Raw genomic sequence first — 15,415 nt, forward strand, 5'->3', positions numbered from 1 at the left:
ATTTAATGACACAAAAAGTGTCTTTTTACCCTGATCTGAGACCTCTACTGACAGAATAACAATCAGAATACCAAGAGGTGCCAGATCAGTCCAAAATAAACTGTTTCTCCATTGTCTGCAGTGGGAAATGAGCTTAAAATGCTGTGGGCTGTCATGCAAAATGGGAAGAGTTTAACGGATGAAGTAGATGAAGCCAACTCGGGCATCAAATGATGGACGGGGTCAGATTACAAGCCTGATGTTCTGGTTGTCTGGGCATGTCTGATTCCACTGCACTCATGCTTGACCTACACACACTGGTCTGAACATGAACTCTACCGCTGTGAAGGGCTGACAGTGAGAGATAGTGTATCAGCGATCCATTGATTGTGTTCCAGTTCACAAGTTTCTCTCCTCTGGTGTTTGGTTAGTATACCGTGTTATTGTTGTAGATAAACTGGTACACTCTACAAGTACAGTGGCACATGTGAAGGAAGGGTAGAAAACACTACAGCACAGTTAATAACAATTCAAATGCTAATTAAAATGTTAGATGACTCCAGATTGCCTGTTTTGCTATCTCTGAGTGTCTCTCTCAATCACGGCTCTACGGTTGGGGTTGTCGATGAAATGGGATGGGTGCGAGCACAACACTCCACAACACAAGGGCAAGTCTGACACGACAGATCAAGGGTGGGATAATGCAGGTGAACTACGGCACACACATAGCAGAAAGCAGACCTTAGGATGGGCGGCAGCGGCATGGTCTGCCTTTAGGATTGCCACGGGGTCCTCCTCCACCTGTCCCTGTGAGACGGCAGGTCGGCATGAGGGGGCAAGAGCAGCGTTAGACATCATCACACTTTATAAAGTGCATCTCTCAAACACAGTCATTCAGTGTAATAGCCTGCCTCAGCTCCACACACAGAGCATCTAAAGCATCCTGTGAATAAAAAGGGTTATTGATATGTGATATATCAGCGTAAGGCACTATGGTCACCCTTATGGAGAAAAACATTTAGCATGGAGAATCTCATGAAACCTGTCAAAAGCAGGTCATATTTAGTAAAGGTTATACTTAACACAAAAAAAACATAATAATTTTTTTTTTATATATATATATAATTATGTATATTATACATAAAAGAACTTCCCATGTTTGTACAGCTACACTTTTGTTACAATTCCACACGGTATATGCGACTATTTTAAATTAAAATTATAAACATCAGAAAATAACACAATTTATGCTAACAATGGAACGGTTAACACAGAAAAGTGACACAAGGATATATAAAAGACACTATGTTGATGATATGAGGTAATGCATAAATGAGGTAAATGTTAGTCGAAGTCTTCACCAATTACAGAGCATATCCACTGCTGTTCACTTATAAGCTGATCAGTGGGGCAGCGGAAGCAAATTCATTTTCACACCGAAGATTTCATGCAGTTGCATCTAACCCTAAATAACCATGCACTGCATCAACAATGATTTAAAAAGATCACTCGCACACAATAAACATGCAATCCTTCTACCAAAGATATGATATGATATGATATATGAACAAGTCAAGTTCAGTTAGCTAAACCGACAACATTTTTGTCTTAATAAAAAAAAAAATGTAAACATCTACTTTAGGTTGATAAGACAAACACAAAAGCATACAGAGCCATGTATGAGGGTGGGGGGTGGGTTAGAAAGAGGAACAGAGAGCTTACACTCCAACAGGCCACGAGAGCACACACCCCGGCCAAGCCATGGAGGGGCGCTGTGAGGGAAGAGCCGTGCCCAGAGGGGCCCTGTACCTGAGACGACGCAGAGGCACTGGCCACAGGTTCCAGCTAGACCAGCCAGCCAAACAATCACAGCCACAGAGACAGCGGAGGATGAGAGAGAAAGGTAGAGATGAGACATGTATTCACAGATGAAAGGAAAGCAGGCACATGGAGGTGAGATGGGCATGCCTGAACCAATGAAAACCAGTTTGCTAGATAATACAGTGGTACTGCAGCACATAGCAAAAGCTGAGATGGTGATATAGGAAGAACAAAAAAATGGACTATAAAAACAGACACATGGGGTTTAAGTGATATTGACAACTAAGCTTAGTACACTGTTGAAAAAAGCATATGCTGCTTAGGTATGTTTTGTAGCATGGTAGCTGGTTTAAGTTGGTCCTTAATTGGTCTTGAGCTGGTTTAAATTGGTCTAGAGCTGGTTCTCGTTAAGCACCTGGTCCAGAAGCAAGCTGCTTAGGACCAGCTTAAACCTGCTCAAACCAGGTGCCATGCTTCAAAACATAGCATATGATGTTTTTTTTCAACAGGGTAGACAGAGCTATTTCAAAGAGGGAAAAACACCTATTTGTTGGTCTCTTAGAGCAACCCATAATACATAATACAATACAAGACCTATACACACTCTCTATACAGGCAGCTACCCTCTAAGGCAGCATCCTAAAAATACAACGCTTTGAAGATTATTAACTCTCTAGGGTTTTGGGGGCAGCAATGGTCTTTTAAATCACAATATACAACTAATGCAAACAAAAAAGCTACAGTACTGTAACTTAATTGTAACTAATAAGAATAGAATAATGGAATAAATAAAAAGTTAAAAAGTACTCTCTTTTTTTTTTATAAAAATGTTAACATTTTTGTTTTTCAAGAGTAATACTAGGTATAATCAGAGTTACTCTCGAACTGGCTGCCATTTTGAAATTTTGTGGGAAATGTTGTATGCAGGTTCACTAGAGTTTGGAATGAAGCTATAAATTACTTACAAAGAGACTGAGTTCATAACCATTAAATATGAAGGCAATATGTAGTCACTCAGCTCACATTAATGCCCTTAAAATCCCTTGTCCTCATTAACAATGTAGTGTATTAAACTATTTCCCCATGAGTATTCATACAGCATAAGTGCTGTCAAGCTTTAAAGTGGCTTATTTATAGGTCTACAGCCAGTGCTGTCAAAGCCATGTAAAACAGTCTGGATAAAGCACATTTTAGCATCAGAGAGACAGTGAGTGAGTCAGATGAGGAAGCAGAAATGAAGACAAGAGGAAAAGAAAAAATGGACAGGCATTACAGGTGCAGCGAAGATCTTCTCCAGCCGTCTCTGTGCTTCTTCTGTGGGACTCAGTGGCGGACTCTCCTATAGGTCAGACCACCAAGAAGAGGTGAGTCTAACTCAGACAATGCACATAGCTTTGTTACTAAATAATGTTATGTAGTAGCCAATATCAATTTATTCAAATGAATAAATTGCAAAAGCTCTACACAGAACTTGCCTGAAAGCAAAGTAATGGGTGTGTATGTTAGCCATGCAACATTCCCTTCCTGCAGAGTTGAGCAGGCATTTCATCTAATTGTTGCAAAGTATGATCTTAATAAAACACACACGCAAACACACACCTTTTTGAACAAGGTTGGTAGAGAGGGTTTAGAAATGCTCCCAGGAGAAGGTCTCCCTGCTTGACTTGGTGGCACACGTATGGCCATCTTCACCTTCAAATATTTTGTCCAAACCACACACAAATTTTATAAAATGTATTGTTTAATGGACTGAAGTTAGTAACCGTGCGACTAATTACAAATTAGTTTCTTCTGATCTGAAATACTACAACCAAATAACTCCAAAATCATCCATCCAATATTCACAAAACTATGGTTTTAGTGACACAAAGCCAGCATCCAATCTGTAAAATCTACTGCCCATCCATGGTCTTACGAAAGTGTCCACACAAATGTATGTTGCTACTAATTTTGACTAATCCAAACTAATAGTGGCTCTGCGTGTCTCTGAGGACGCTTAGTTAACTAATGGTCTTCAACCCCACCATTAATTTACAAGACCTGCACACTAAAGCAACATTCAGGAACTACAAATCATGAGCTGATCTGGGCTGTTTCCCAAAAGCATAATTTCCCAATACCATCTATTGGTGGCAATGAGTCGAAGATGTACTGTACTTTGGCTTACAATGCTTTTGGGAAACACAACTCGGTTAAATACAAAGAAAATAGAAAGGCAAGTCAGAGATAGAGTTAGAAGCCTAAGACAGTGCTGTCAAACAACCAAAGTCCTACTTCATCAACACAGCTACAGAATATAAAGTAAATCATTTTAGTACACACTCCCGCACACGGTTAAGTGAAGTACCGCAATCCATGCAGTGAAGTAATCATTGTGATCAATACCTCTGGTTTCTTCATAGGTATCTGTTTATTGGTGGGAATGAACCCTGATGGAGGGGCAAATGGATCTGTTTTGGGGGCCGGGGGGTTATGGGTGTTGGATTTACCAGGAGCGGTTGGAGCAGAAGTAGCAGCTGCTTTAGGAACAGCAGGTGTGGAACCCGGGATAACAGGCAATGTTTTGGGATCTGAAATAGGGGCTAAAGGTGGAGAAACAATAGGAGCTGTTGGAACAAATCCAGCAGGAGTCACAGGAGAAGGTTTTGAAGCAGGAATAAAGCCTGCTGGAGGGGAAAGAGTAGATGGTTTTGAGGTGGTGGAAAATCCTAAGGGTTTCGGTGTAGGAACAAAACCAGATGGGGGAGAGAGTGGATTGGGTTTTGGGGTTGGGATGAATCCTGCTGGTGGTGAAACAAGAGACTTGGGAGTCGTCAAGATAGCAGGAGATGCTGAAGTCTGTGGCTCTTGTTTTGGATTCTGAGAGGCCTCTACATTCGGAACAGTTTTATCTTGTGCTGGTCCAGAAATTTCCTTCTTTTGAGATTTCTCTACAGCTTTCACATCCTCTTTTTCAGGAGGCTCATCCTTGCGAATGCGCGGACGAGGTTCTCTGGTCCTGCCTCGTGTCATTAAACTTGTCAGTCCAACAGAGATATCATCTCTTTCCTCCTTCTTTATGGAATCATGTTTGAAGGAGAACACAGGCATCTTTACAACTTTTGGAACAGATGCTGGTTCAGGTTTCAGTGATTCTAAAGCTGGTTTAGATGGTTCTGGTGACATGGCTACAGGGTTTGTTGCAGTGTCTTCTTCAGCAGGAACTACCCTCCTAACCACTCTGCGTACCACCTTTACCACCTTCTTACGAGTCCCACCCTGCAAGTCCTCTGTGAGTTCTGGTTGACTGGCACTTGCTGTAGTCTTTACACTGCCATTAAGGGTAACATTAATTTTGCTTTCTCCATTCTGGAAAGGTTCAGGGCTCAAGGGACTTCGGGGAGGCTCAGGGCTTTTGAAGCGCTCTGGCATTTTGGGAACTTCAGAGAACTTTCTGGTTGCCATCTTGTCTCTGTTAGGTGAAGGGCTTTTGACTCGCCTGAACAGAGATTGAGACTGGATCTCTGTGGGTTCGTCCTGAACAGGCTGAGGACTTTTGGCTCGAAGTAGGCCTCTGCCAGGCTCCAGGCTGGGAACTGACTGGGAACGGCTACTCAGACTGCCATCGCTGTCAGACTACTCACCCAGCAGATAGGTAGGTGTAGAAAAGTCAGTGAAGAAAAATCATTAAAAAGGAACTTTAAGTTACACATCTCAAAACACTGTTGTTTTCAATATTTCTTCATGCAATGCTGTCTTCATGTCAGTTCCTATGCACGTATTCCTGCTTTGTTTACTGTTCTAAGGGCCACTTAGTAAAATATCTCAGAACTTTTTTAGGGAATGAAAGATGTAGCACATATTGTAACTTCTCACTAAAAGACAAATCAAAACAAAACCATTTGGCCAAAAAAAACACAAACTAGGTGAAAGGGAAGTAGATTAGAATACTGGTTTCTGTTGATGTTATACGGAAGTTTGTATGCATGAAAATAGAAAGACAGCAGACAAGGTATTTAACTACCGCATAAATACACTTCAGTGACTTTTGCACTTAAAACTTCTGCATGGAGTACTTCTCCAAGCACGCATTTGTATACTCAGACTGAAAGTACACCCCGTCTTGCTCCCTACCACGCTGTCTCTTCACGCCTACACACACATTCAGCAGATTCTGTCAGTGGATTATGAGATATACTGAATAAACAATGTTTATCTGTCAGCAGGTTTTGCACATAGCTCACTGATTTTTTTTAAACTCAATATAAACTACTTGCTTTTCATCGAAATCTTGACTCTTTAAATTGCAACAAATGCCTATTATTAAAAAAGAATGCAAATTATAGATTCAGACTGTTGTTCGAAAAATAAATAAATAGATAAATAATAAATACCACTCTGACACTTCAAATCATGCTGAGACACTGTGTCACAACTTCCTTTTAGGTAGTTTACTGATATTTAGTAAGTCTGTTTATAAAGACTAATTTAATTTAACCAGCAACTTCCCACTCAGACAAAGCACAGCTGGTGGTGTGCAACAGCTGCACGTCAATCAACAGAATAACAGAATCTAACAAACTGTCTCTGTCTTCAAGCCAAGAGAACACTATTTAGAGGCAAATTACCATGTAGCAGATGTAAAAGTGAGAAATCAATGGTCCATATGCATTAAATAAAAGATCCACCGGTAAATAATTGGCTATTTTTTAAATACTCATTCTCAAACTGGTGTACTGTTGAAACAGTAATTAAACGAGCTTCCTGTGACAACAATTCATCATCCTGTGTCAAAACATGTGAACTTGAAGCTAAAAGCATATTTTTCTTCACATAATAACTGATATATCTATTAGATACATGTAACCAAGGACAAATAGACAGAGTGCTTTTCAATTTGCAAATCCTCTCTTTTCTGTGAGCAGTAATGCTTGATTTGTTAGTATTCAGAATATCTGGGCACTTACATTGTCTTTTGAATTCTTGGGGATTGGCTTGTTCTCTTCTTTGATCTATAAAGGTCCATGTAAAAAGGTCATTAGCATTCGATTTAGGACAATAAGTCTATGCTGAGGGTAATATGCCGATGTATCCAACACATTTCATGCAGGGCATGGTTAAAGTCCAAGTTATGGGGAAAAATATAAAATATTTAAAGCTAATAGGGCACCAATTTAGAGTGTCATTTTTAATTTTACATTTCAAGCAGTAGCATCAGTTTACGACTGAGTTCAAGACAGTGGCAGCTTTTCGAAACGCAATCAAAAAAGCTATGGCAGAAAGCTGGCGATCCACACTCCTATGATGTTGAAACACACTGGTCATATTTCACACAATGGTTTGTTTGCTAAAGTGAAAGCATGGATGCTTTTTCATGCACACCACCTAGCTAATGTCACACAGTGCAGAAAGATGAAAATGGAGAATGGAACATCACTTTCCTTTTGCTCCCAGAAGGAAAAGCGTGATGAGAATGCCATGCTGGCAACGCTGCTGTCATGGGCTGGGCCGGGTAAGGGTTTGATGAGGGAGGGAGGGCGGGATGAAAAGATGAGTGACAGATGAAGGGACCAGCAGACAAGAGGCTGGCAGAATGGATGCTGATCTTCACAGTTATGTTACGTGAGGTCACAAACTTCAGGTAAATAAGACCCACAATGCTGGAAAGAAGAGGAGGCTCTTGGCTCTGTTGGGTAGAAAGAAATGATTAAACAGTGGGATTTGCTCCAAGCTGCACATTAAGGGAATTTATTTCATGAAGACATTAAAAGACACCAAATATCAAGCCAATTCTGAACTTGAGTCATATGACAGACGTATAAAGGGTCAAAAGAGGGCTCATCGTACAGCTGCAGTCTGATTTCTACATAACTGAAGGCCTTTGAGTTGAAACATTTGTATATATCCTCTGATTTAACCCTGTATCTAGATCCACACTCCCCTAAAGCCCCTCACGCCACCGTTGACCCTTCACCAGCCCTTCCAGCCAACAGACACACTGCAGCTATATAAAGTTACCCATGGCGTGCTTATCTGATAGCAGAGCTCTGTCATACTGACAGCACAGACTTTTTATAAGGGCTACCACGTGGGCATTAAGCAGCCCACATCACTGTAACAAACTGGTAGCTTGTTAACAAAAACAAACATAAAAATATTGCTGCTGTCAAACGATTAAATCGCATCCCAAATAAACGTTTTGGTTTACACAATAGGCACTGTGCGTGTACTGCATTTATCTATTATGTATATATAAATACGAACACATTCATGTATAGATTTAAGAAATATATATTGTGTTTCATATTAAATACATTTTATAGAAAAAGCAGAACCCGAAGGATTTACATTTCCGGAAATATTATATTCTAAAATATCCAAATAATTATATTAATAATAGCAATACTTCAATATGCAAAAAAAATTTAATAAATAAATAAAATAAAATAAATCACAGAAATACTGATAATTGTATATTATCAGTATATTATTGTGATAATCACTGCAACCACAAAAAGCAAATGGCCCTCTTTTTCTTCCAATGGAAAGCAAATGCAATTAGATATGCATTTGTAGCCTGTGTCATTAATATTGTTAATAGGATAAAGCATACTATTTGTCCGTGTATAACAAGGCTACACAAAGCATACATAAGTGGTCAAAACATACAATTTTTTAGCTTTAACTGAGAATACATTTTGTATACAGTAGCGAATTATGCATTTATGGAGCTTAAACCTATTTAACCAACTGCTATTTAACCAATAAATGTAAATTCATTAGTTGAATGAAGAGACATACACCGAAAACAAATCCGATTTAGCGCAACAAAAGAGACAAATGAACAGCTGAAAGTTTATGGCCACATCAATAAAAGCTTCAGCAGACAGACTGTGAAGCATACGATCCAATGACTGTATACACAAAATAACCCCCTGACTTCATCTATTAAACACTCAACACTCGCTGAACAGAAAAAGAGTTCAAAAGCATTCGAAAAAAAGCCACAAAAATGAGGCCCATTCGAAAAATTCTTTTCAAGAGTAAAATAAATGAGACACCTGAAATGGCACTACCTTTTTCCACAAGAGAGAACAAACTCAAACAAAAGCTTCTATTGAGAATGATGGCCTTCAGCACTTAACCTGAGAAATGCCAATTCAACGGCCCATTCCAGACTCAAAATACCATATTACACAGCACAATCCAAAGACTACTCTATAAGAAATTCTACAGTAAAATCACATTTTCAAATGAAACTAACTAACAAACTAGATTCATCATCAGCACTGGTTGCCCCGGTCATTGCTCCCAGCGTGCCATCACATTCGAGCCTAAAAATAGGTGAGAGAGCAGGCCTGAGTCCAGACTGCAGCAGTACTTCAAGCCCACAGACTCCTCCACAGGTCTAGATCAACGTATCTAACATCCGCCACCTCACCTGAGATCTTTTGCAGCAGCTCCAAACACTGAAAGTCGTTCCCCACCAAGGTCAGAGCGCAGATGAGTGCCAACCAAAGCTGTGAGACGAGAGCATGTGTGTGTATTTGAGCCAGAAAGACGGTCCTGAGAACCACAAGACCCACGTCAAACTAACCGGCAGCCTAAATTCTGAGAGGTGCAAAGTGATAGGCTATTCCTGACTCTGCTCTGTCAGAGGAGAAGGAGGAGGAGGGAGACAGCTGTCGTGGTAGAGGGTCGCGAAGAGGCTAAAAATAAAACCCCAAGTACCACCGCTGCAACGCTCTCCAGCTTTTTCCCCACCCCCAAAAATGTAGGCCAGGCGATGGACAGATCCACAGTTGCTTCTCTTGCTCAGCTGCTCCAGAGCAAGCGTTGGTCCGGTGCAGACAAGTGAGGGCGACTGCCGGTTGCAAAAGAACTGTACCAAGTTCTCTAACGACGGTGCAAACTTTGTCGTTGGAGGATGTGGAACGGGCATCGAGGCGACGAGCGCTGTTGGGTAAGAGTTTTTCCTCTGCTCGGTGAGATACAGAGGTGTAGGGTGGAGAGGGGAAATAGAGGAGAAAACCAGAAGCGCTGAGAGAGAAGGTTGAGGAAATGACGCAAGGCCTTGGCACTTCCTACACAGAGTGAATTCAAAAGAGCAGAGCACAGTGGAAATAAAAGCTGCCGTGGCTCACACCTAATGAACACGTATATCAGTGTGAGAGCCGAGCACTAAAGAAAGACTCTACTGAGGGTTATTCCAAAGCCCTGTGGCCTCCTCTCTCCTGTGTAAACAAAAAAAGGTGAATTTCTGAAGAATATTTGGATCCACTTCCATACATATAGTGGCAGTGAATGAAGACAAAGGCTGTGGAACTTTAAAATGACCAAAAAGAATTCCTTGAGACTTACAAGTTTGGGAGTAGAAATTAAACTAGGGAAGCACGGTTTTGGATTGGCAGATATACATTTCCTTTTATTTGGAAACAACACAAAGTCTCTCCTGTGCAGAAATTATAAAATAAAAACTAAAAATATTTAACAATTATTATAAGAACTTATTACAATTACAGTAATGAAGCTTTTTGACAGTTCACTGAAACTTTGAAAATAACTATAAATAAACTATATATCATTCACACCCCCCCCATAAGTCAGTATATGGAATGTTATTCCATTTAGTGTCGTGTTTGTGTCAGAAAGAGTCAAAATGTTTTTGTGTCATTCAGACAAAACTTTGCTTCAAAAAGGTGTCACACCGTTTATGTGATCTAATCAGCACACCCAGAACACACGTAAAATAAGGTGTTCCTCTTATCAGCAAGACATACTGGCATCATTTTTCATACCAGGTCAATGTTGATATTTGCATTCAAAGGAATTCCACTGATTACAAAAAATAAGTATTTTGAATAAATGCTAAACTTTGTTAAATCCTGAAGAACGACACACAAAGGCTTCCACAAAATATTAATGACTGGTGAAAATTCAGCTTAGCCATCAAAGGAATAAATGACATATTAAAATATATTCATATGTTAGCGGAGCAAAAGGAACAGACTAAAATCTTCTTCCACCCTACTGAATTTTTGTAAGATTTTGAATCAAAAACAGGTTTTTATGACGTATATAAAGCAGTATGACTAAAACTGCACATGTCGCATGGATGTTTATAGTGTTTTTGAAGATTGACAGCCCTAGTCTCCATTCACAATTATTATATGATAAAAACAATATTATGAAAACAATCGTAAAGAACTCCTATACCGATAATAACAACTCTTGGTGTTACACAGAAGAAATGGCCATATTTTTTTTAGAGTGTAAAAAGATTTAGAGTTAATCCTAAAGTGCATTGGATTAAGCTTTATTAAAAATGTCAGTTATTATTAATTATTAATCTTATATTCTTTATATGCTTTGTGCTTTGATAAATGCACATGCAAAGACCTTTCTTCCTTAATCAACAGGAAACCACGGTGCACAGCCGAGCTCAGACTGTTCTACACTGCTCTTGGTCTTAGCCAGGAATCACTGCCAAAATCAATCATTTCCTTTATGGAGAGAGCAGGGGAAGTGCCTGTTCATGTCTGTAACACCACAGCCTGCCACTAGGAGGCGAAACTTCCTGTTTTAATCCTCCATGTATGGACATTCCCTCTTACAAGCACTAGAGGGCGCTGCAGTCCTTCTTAAAAGTGGCCTGAAGCCATCAGTGGTCAACACACCCTGTGAAGGGAGGCTGATTGTTTCCACCTCTTTTGCTTGTGTACTTTTCACTCCCACTATCATTTTTCAGGTAGCGCAGATAATAGCCTGGGGATCTGGTGTCGTGTCTCGCGTACAGAAATGGCCCCGCAGGAGGTGGAGGAGGTGGTGATAGTACAGGCTCTGCAGATGGTGCTGGTACAGGCCTGTGGCGGCTCGGGGTGTGGTGCGAGGAGTCTATGCCACAGCACGTCCTGAAGAGGACACAGCGCTCCCACACGTGTCTGTGTGGATTAAAAGCCCACTATGCCGGAGCACAGGGCTGTGTGGGAGAGTACGGTGAGGGGGGAGGGAGAAACAGACAGGGGGGTGGCGCGCAGACCGAAGCGGAGCTGACGCTGCAGTCGGATCAGAGAGAGAGAGAGAAACGCCATTCGGATTGGTCAGGAATGTGAGCTATGAGGCTGTCAGCTGGGGATAATGAGAAGAGTATGCAACACAAGAGCCAGGAACAAACGAGAACACTCTCACCTATGCCCAATGCATCACACACACACACACACACACACACACACACGGTCAGCAAGAGCAGGACGGTGACATGTCAGCTTGCACTCTGATCCCCGTACGACCCATGAGTCTGCAGCCTGTCCAAACCTGACATTCTGCAGCACAATATTATCCTTGAAATATTAGACCACAACTAGATTTTTTTAAAACGTAAAATGATTTAACGCGCTGAAATGCATTTTTATTTATCATCAATGTCTACTTTGCCAATTTAAAATTTAATTTAACAAAAATATTAGCACAGCTGTTTAACATATCGGGTAATAACAAATAATGAATTTATTTGCAAAAAAAATTTAAATAAAAATAATAATGTAATAATACTATACTGTTTTTGTTGATTATGTGTTACTTAACTTATTTTTTTGCATAATCAAATAGCTCAACTGCAGTTTGATTGAAATTAGTTGGAATGCACAACGAAAAGTGTTAAAAACTCAGCTTTTTGCAAATAACTGTTCAAATGTTTCTTGAGCAGCAAACTAGTATATTAGGTCTGAAAGATCATGTGACGCTGAAGTCTGGAGTAATGGCTGCTGAAAATGTAGCTTTGACTTCACAGGAATAAATTACATAGTAAAAACGGTAATATTGTAAAATATTAACCTGTTTAATATCAGGCACATTTGTGATAACGTGGAAAAGAATGTTGATTGGATATAAACACTTTGATTCCTGCGAAGCAAATATTGTGGACAAATTTGTAATAATAAAAAAAGTCTGACATGTGCAGTTTAAATACTCTGTTTACAGTTTATTCATTGTTTTAAGAAAAAAAGTTGGTATAAACATTACTAATTAAAACACAGATTGGAGCTTTACTGATTTTCAGATTCTGCAAAATTTTTTTACAAATCAAGTAGACCGTAACTGACATATGTCTAGTGCTAAAATTAAAAGTCAAAATGTTGAATAACAAGGGCTCTGACAAATCAGCTTTAAAAATGATCAATACTGATAACCATAAAATATTAAAAATCAGTTGACCCCAGCTTAGATTTGTATTAATACTAATGATTTGCATTTTAACGCAAAGCATAACACAATGTATGAGTAGCACCAAAAAAAAGTACTAATGAGGTAAATCATTTAATAAAATCTTGAAAGATAGTAAGTTTGCATGTATTTTTTTTATAATGTGAACATTTTAATCTTTAGGTTAAGGGCTTAATTCATGTCTTTAGAGGCACACAAACGTTCTCTGATTTTCTCAGAAGTGCAAATCATTTCATAGTGGTCATTCCCAGGGCCCTGGAAAACCAGAGTGAATCCAGACCCAAGATCAAAGCCAGGATGGACTCCGGAGCCTTTAGCAAGTCTCAGTCCACCCATCAAGCTGAAAAGACTGAACAAGACTCACTGACATTTTTATAGCTTTTTTTTATCATTCATAGGTTATACATTACAGGCCAATACATTATTGGCTATACAGCCCTGATAGAGTCACGAGGCTAATAATTAAAGGGAAACTTAATTTAAAAAGCTTTAGTACCGAGTGACGTTTACTAGTCATGAGGGGTTTTCCTGTATAATCTCACATAATGCCCAGTGCAGTTATAGTGCCACTTGTAAAAACCACAAAAGCGGTTTATGCTCACTACACACAGCTGTGCGCAAAATCTCCGCCACACCCAGACAAATTATGTATATCATACATGCAAATCGTCTTCCTGTCTCCTGAAACAGAGATAAATGCATTAATCACAGCCCAGACTGTTCACAATCCCCTCGACGCGTCCAAAAACATGTCCACACAGACGAGCAAATTTTGATCATAGATAAAGCGAGACCCTAAAATCAATGACGTGACGGTCAGTCTGGAGGGTGTGACGGTGTATATAGAGCTCAGCAGAGCTCGTCAAAGGTGCTGACATCAACCCGAGTCATGCATGAGCTGATTATAGCCCAAAAATATCTCCGTAGACCAAGATCAGCAGAACCCCTGCGTGGGCACACTGCAGTGTTAGGTTACTCGGTGGGCGAAAAGGTAGACTAACATGGAAAATATAGCTAAAGAATTAAGAATAACAGTATGAGGAGAAAGTACCTGCAGCAGCATCGCTCCATGAAGAGAGAAGAAAGACTGCATGTACGAAAGATGAGAGCATCTGAGAGCCCAGGGATGGAAAATACATGCTGAAAGAAGCAATGCCAACATTGGCCTCATTTTCCCCAATCATTACTGCTAGACATCCTCATTACCAACAGAATCCAAGACATAGTGACCTCAAAACCGGGTGGCGAGGTCTTCTCTTTAGTGGTTGTGCAAACTGAAATTTGACCTCAGATGGGAGAAAAACAATACAGCTGGCATTCACAAGGCACAGATATGTTTAATCCTTCTGATCTTATCCTTAGTTGTTTGACAACGGGACCCATGTGAACCATTTGTCATCTAAACACAGGCATCTTTTCCTGTAAACTTTATTTAAAGATATATTAAAAGTGTTTTCCTTTCCTTACAACGCGGAGTAGAATGAGAAGTTGTACATGACATGGATGCTGTTTCCCAGAACACGGTTTCCTGGTACATTAAGCCAACGGCATGCACAATATAATTGGTGACCCGATCAGTCACAAGGCAACACGGCCATCTTTAACAGCTGTTACATTACATTACATAAAATACAAAAACAGTGAAGTAAGTTAAAAGTAAAAACAAAGCATCACAACAAAACTAAAAAGTAAAAGCAGCAAAGTGCTCCTAGAACTATAACCACTGATACTAAGCCTAACTCAAACATACAATAAATTAAGTGGAAGCTGAGTTTGAGTGATACTGAAAAGGAAAACATTAGCAGCAGTATTGTTCTGCTCCTCTTAACTTCCTTCTTCTGCCCCTCCCTTCTTAAACATGGGATATGGGCAGATTTCTACGTATCCATCAGAAATGTACGAGGAAACCGTGGGATGAGTGTTAACGGGGTTAACCACACCTCATTGAGCCGGCCATGTCTTTGCTCTGCTCAAGGGTACTGGCTGGCACATCTGGGTCACTGTTACAGACAGACCCTCCTCCTCCATCTCAGGATGTGATTCAACATCTTGGATGCCTTAAGATATACACACACACACACACACACAAACGGATGAATTGACATTCATTTATAAAAACCTGTCATCAGCTGCTAAAAACAGCAGTTCATCATTCCCATTCATCTGATGTTTTTATCATTTTGGCACGAAACGAGAGAGATAAGAGGAAACAAGTATTTATAGAACAAACTTTAGATGTTAAAATATGTTCCCACATTCGTAAAACTCACAAAACAAAAAACTGATGCTTGTGTACTACTGCCAAAAGATTTTCTTTTCAAATCAATTTTCTTTATTTATCCTGGATACTTTAAATAGAAGAAGAAAAAATAAATAAATAAATATAAATAAATAAATAAATAAATATAAATAA

General features: G+C 39.7%; 1 protein-coding gene across 17 annotated transcripts in view; it reads right to left on the bottom strand.

Moving 5' to 3' along the window:
- LOC122331781 (unconventional myosin-XVIIIa-like) overlaps positions 1 to 15,415 on the bottom strand; it is a 54,756-nt gene that overhangs the window by 34,967 nt on the left and 4,374 nt on the right. For 2 of the 17 annotated variants that reach the window (XM_043229287.1, XM_043229286.1), the window contains exons 1-8: positions 9,221 to 9,494; positions 7,221 to 7,465; positions 6,747 to 6,791; positions 4,186 to 5,415; positions 3,400 to 3,492; positions 3,074 to 3,139; positions 1,702 to 1,824; positions 721 to 786 (exon numbers count right to left, since the gene is read on the bottom strand). The exons of 3 other annotated variants lie outside the window; for them this stretch is intronic. In XM_043229287.1, coding sequence (XP_043085222.1) covers positions 721 to 786; positions 1,702 to 1,824; positions 3,074 to 3,139; positions 3,400 to 3,492; positions 4,186 to 5,415; positions 6,747 to 6,791; positions 7,221 to 7,259 — 1,662 coding nt within the window. In that variant the 5' untranslated portion in view covers positions 7,260 to 7,465; positions 9,221 to 9,494. Of the gene's footprint in view, positions 1 to 720; positions 787 to 1,701; positions 1,825 to 3,073; positions 3,140 to 3,399; positions 3,493 to 4,185; positions 5,416 to 6,746; positions 6,792 to 7,220; positions 7,466 to 9,220; positions 9,505 to 15,415 lie in introns of those variants that run through there. 12 more of the 17 variants (XM_043229276.1, XM_043229273.1, XM_043229277.1 and 9 more) reach the window with 12 other exon arrangements.

This window comes from Puntigrus tetrazona, unplaced genomic scaffold, assembly GCF_018831695.1.
Source record: "Puntigrus tetrazona isolate hp1 unplaced genomic scaffold, ASM1883169v1 S000000002, whole genome shotgun sequence".
Classification (NCBI taxonomy): Eukaryota; Metazoa; Chordata; class Actinopteri; order Cypriniformes; family Cyprinidae; genus Puntigrus; species Puntigrus tetrazona.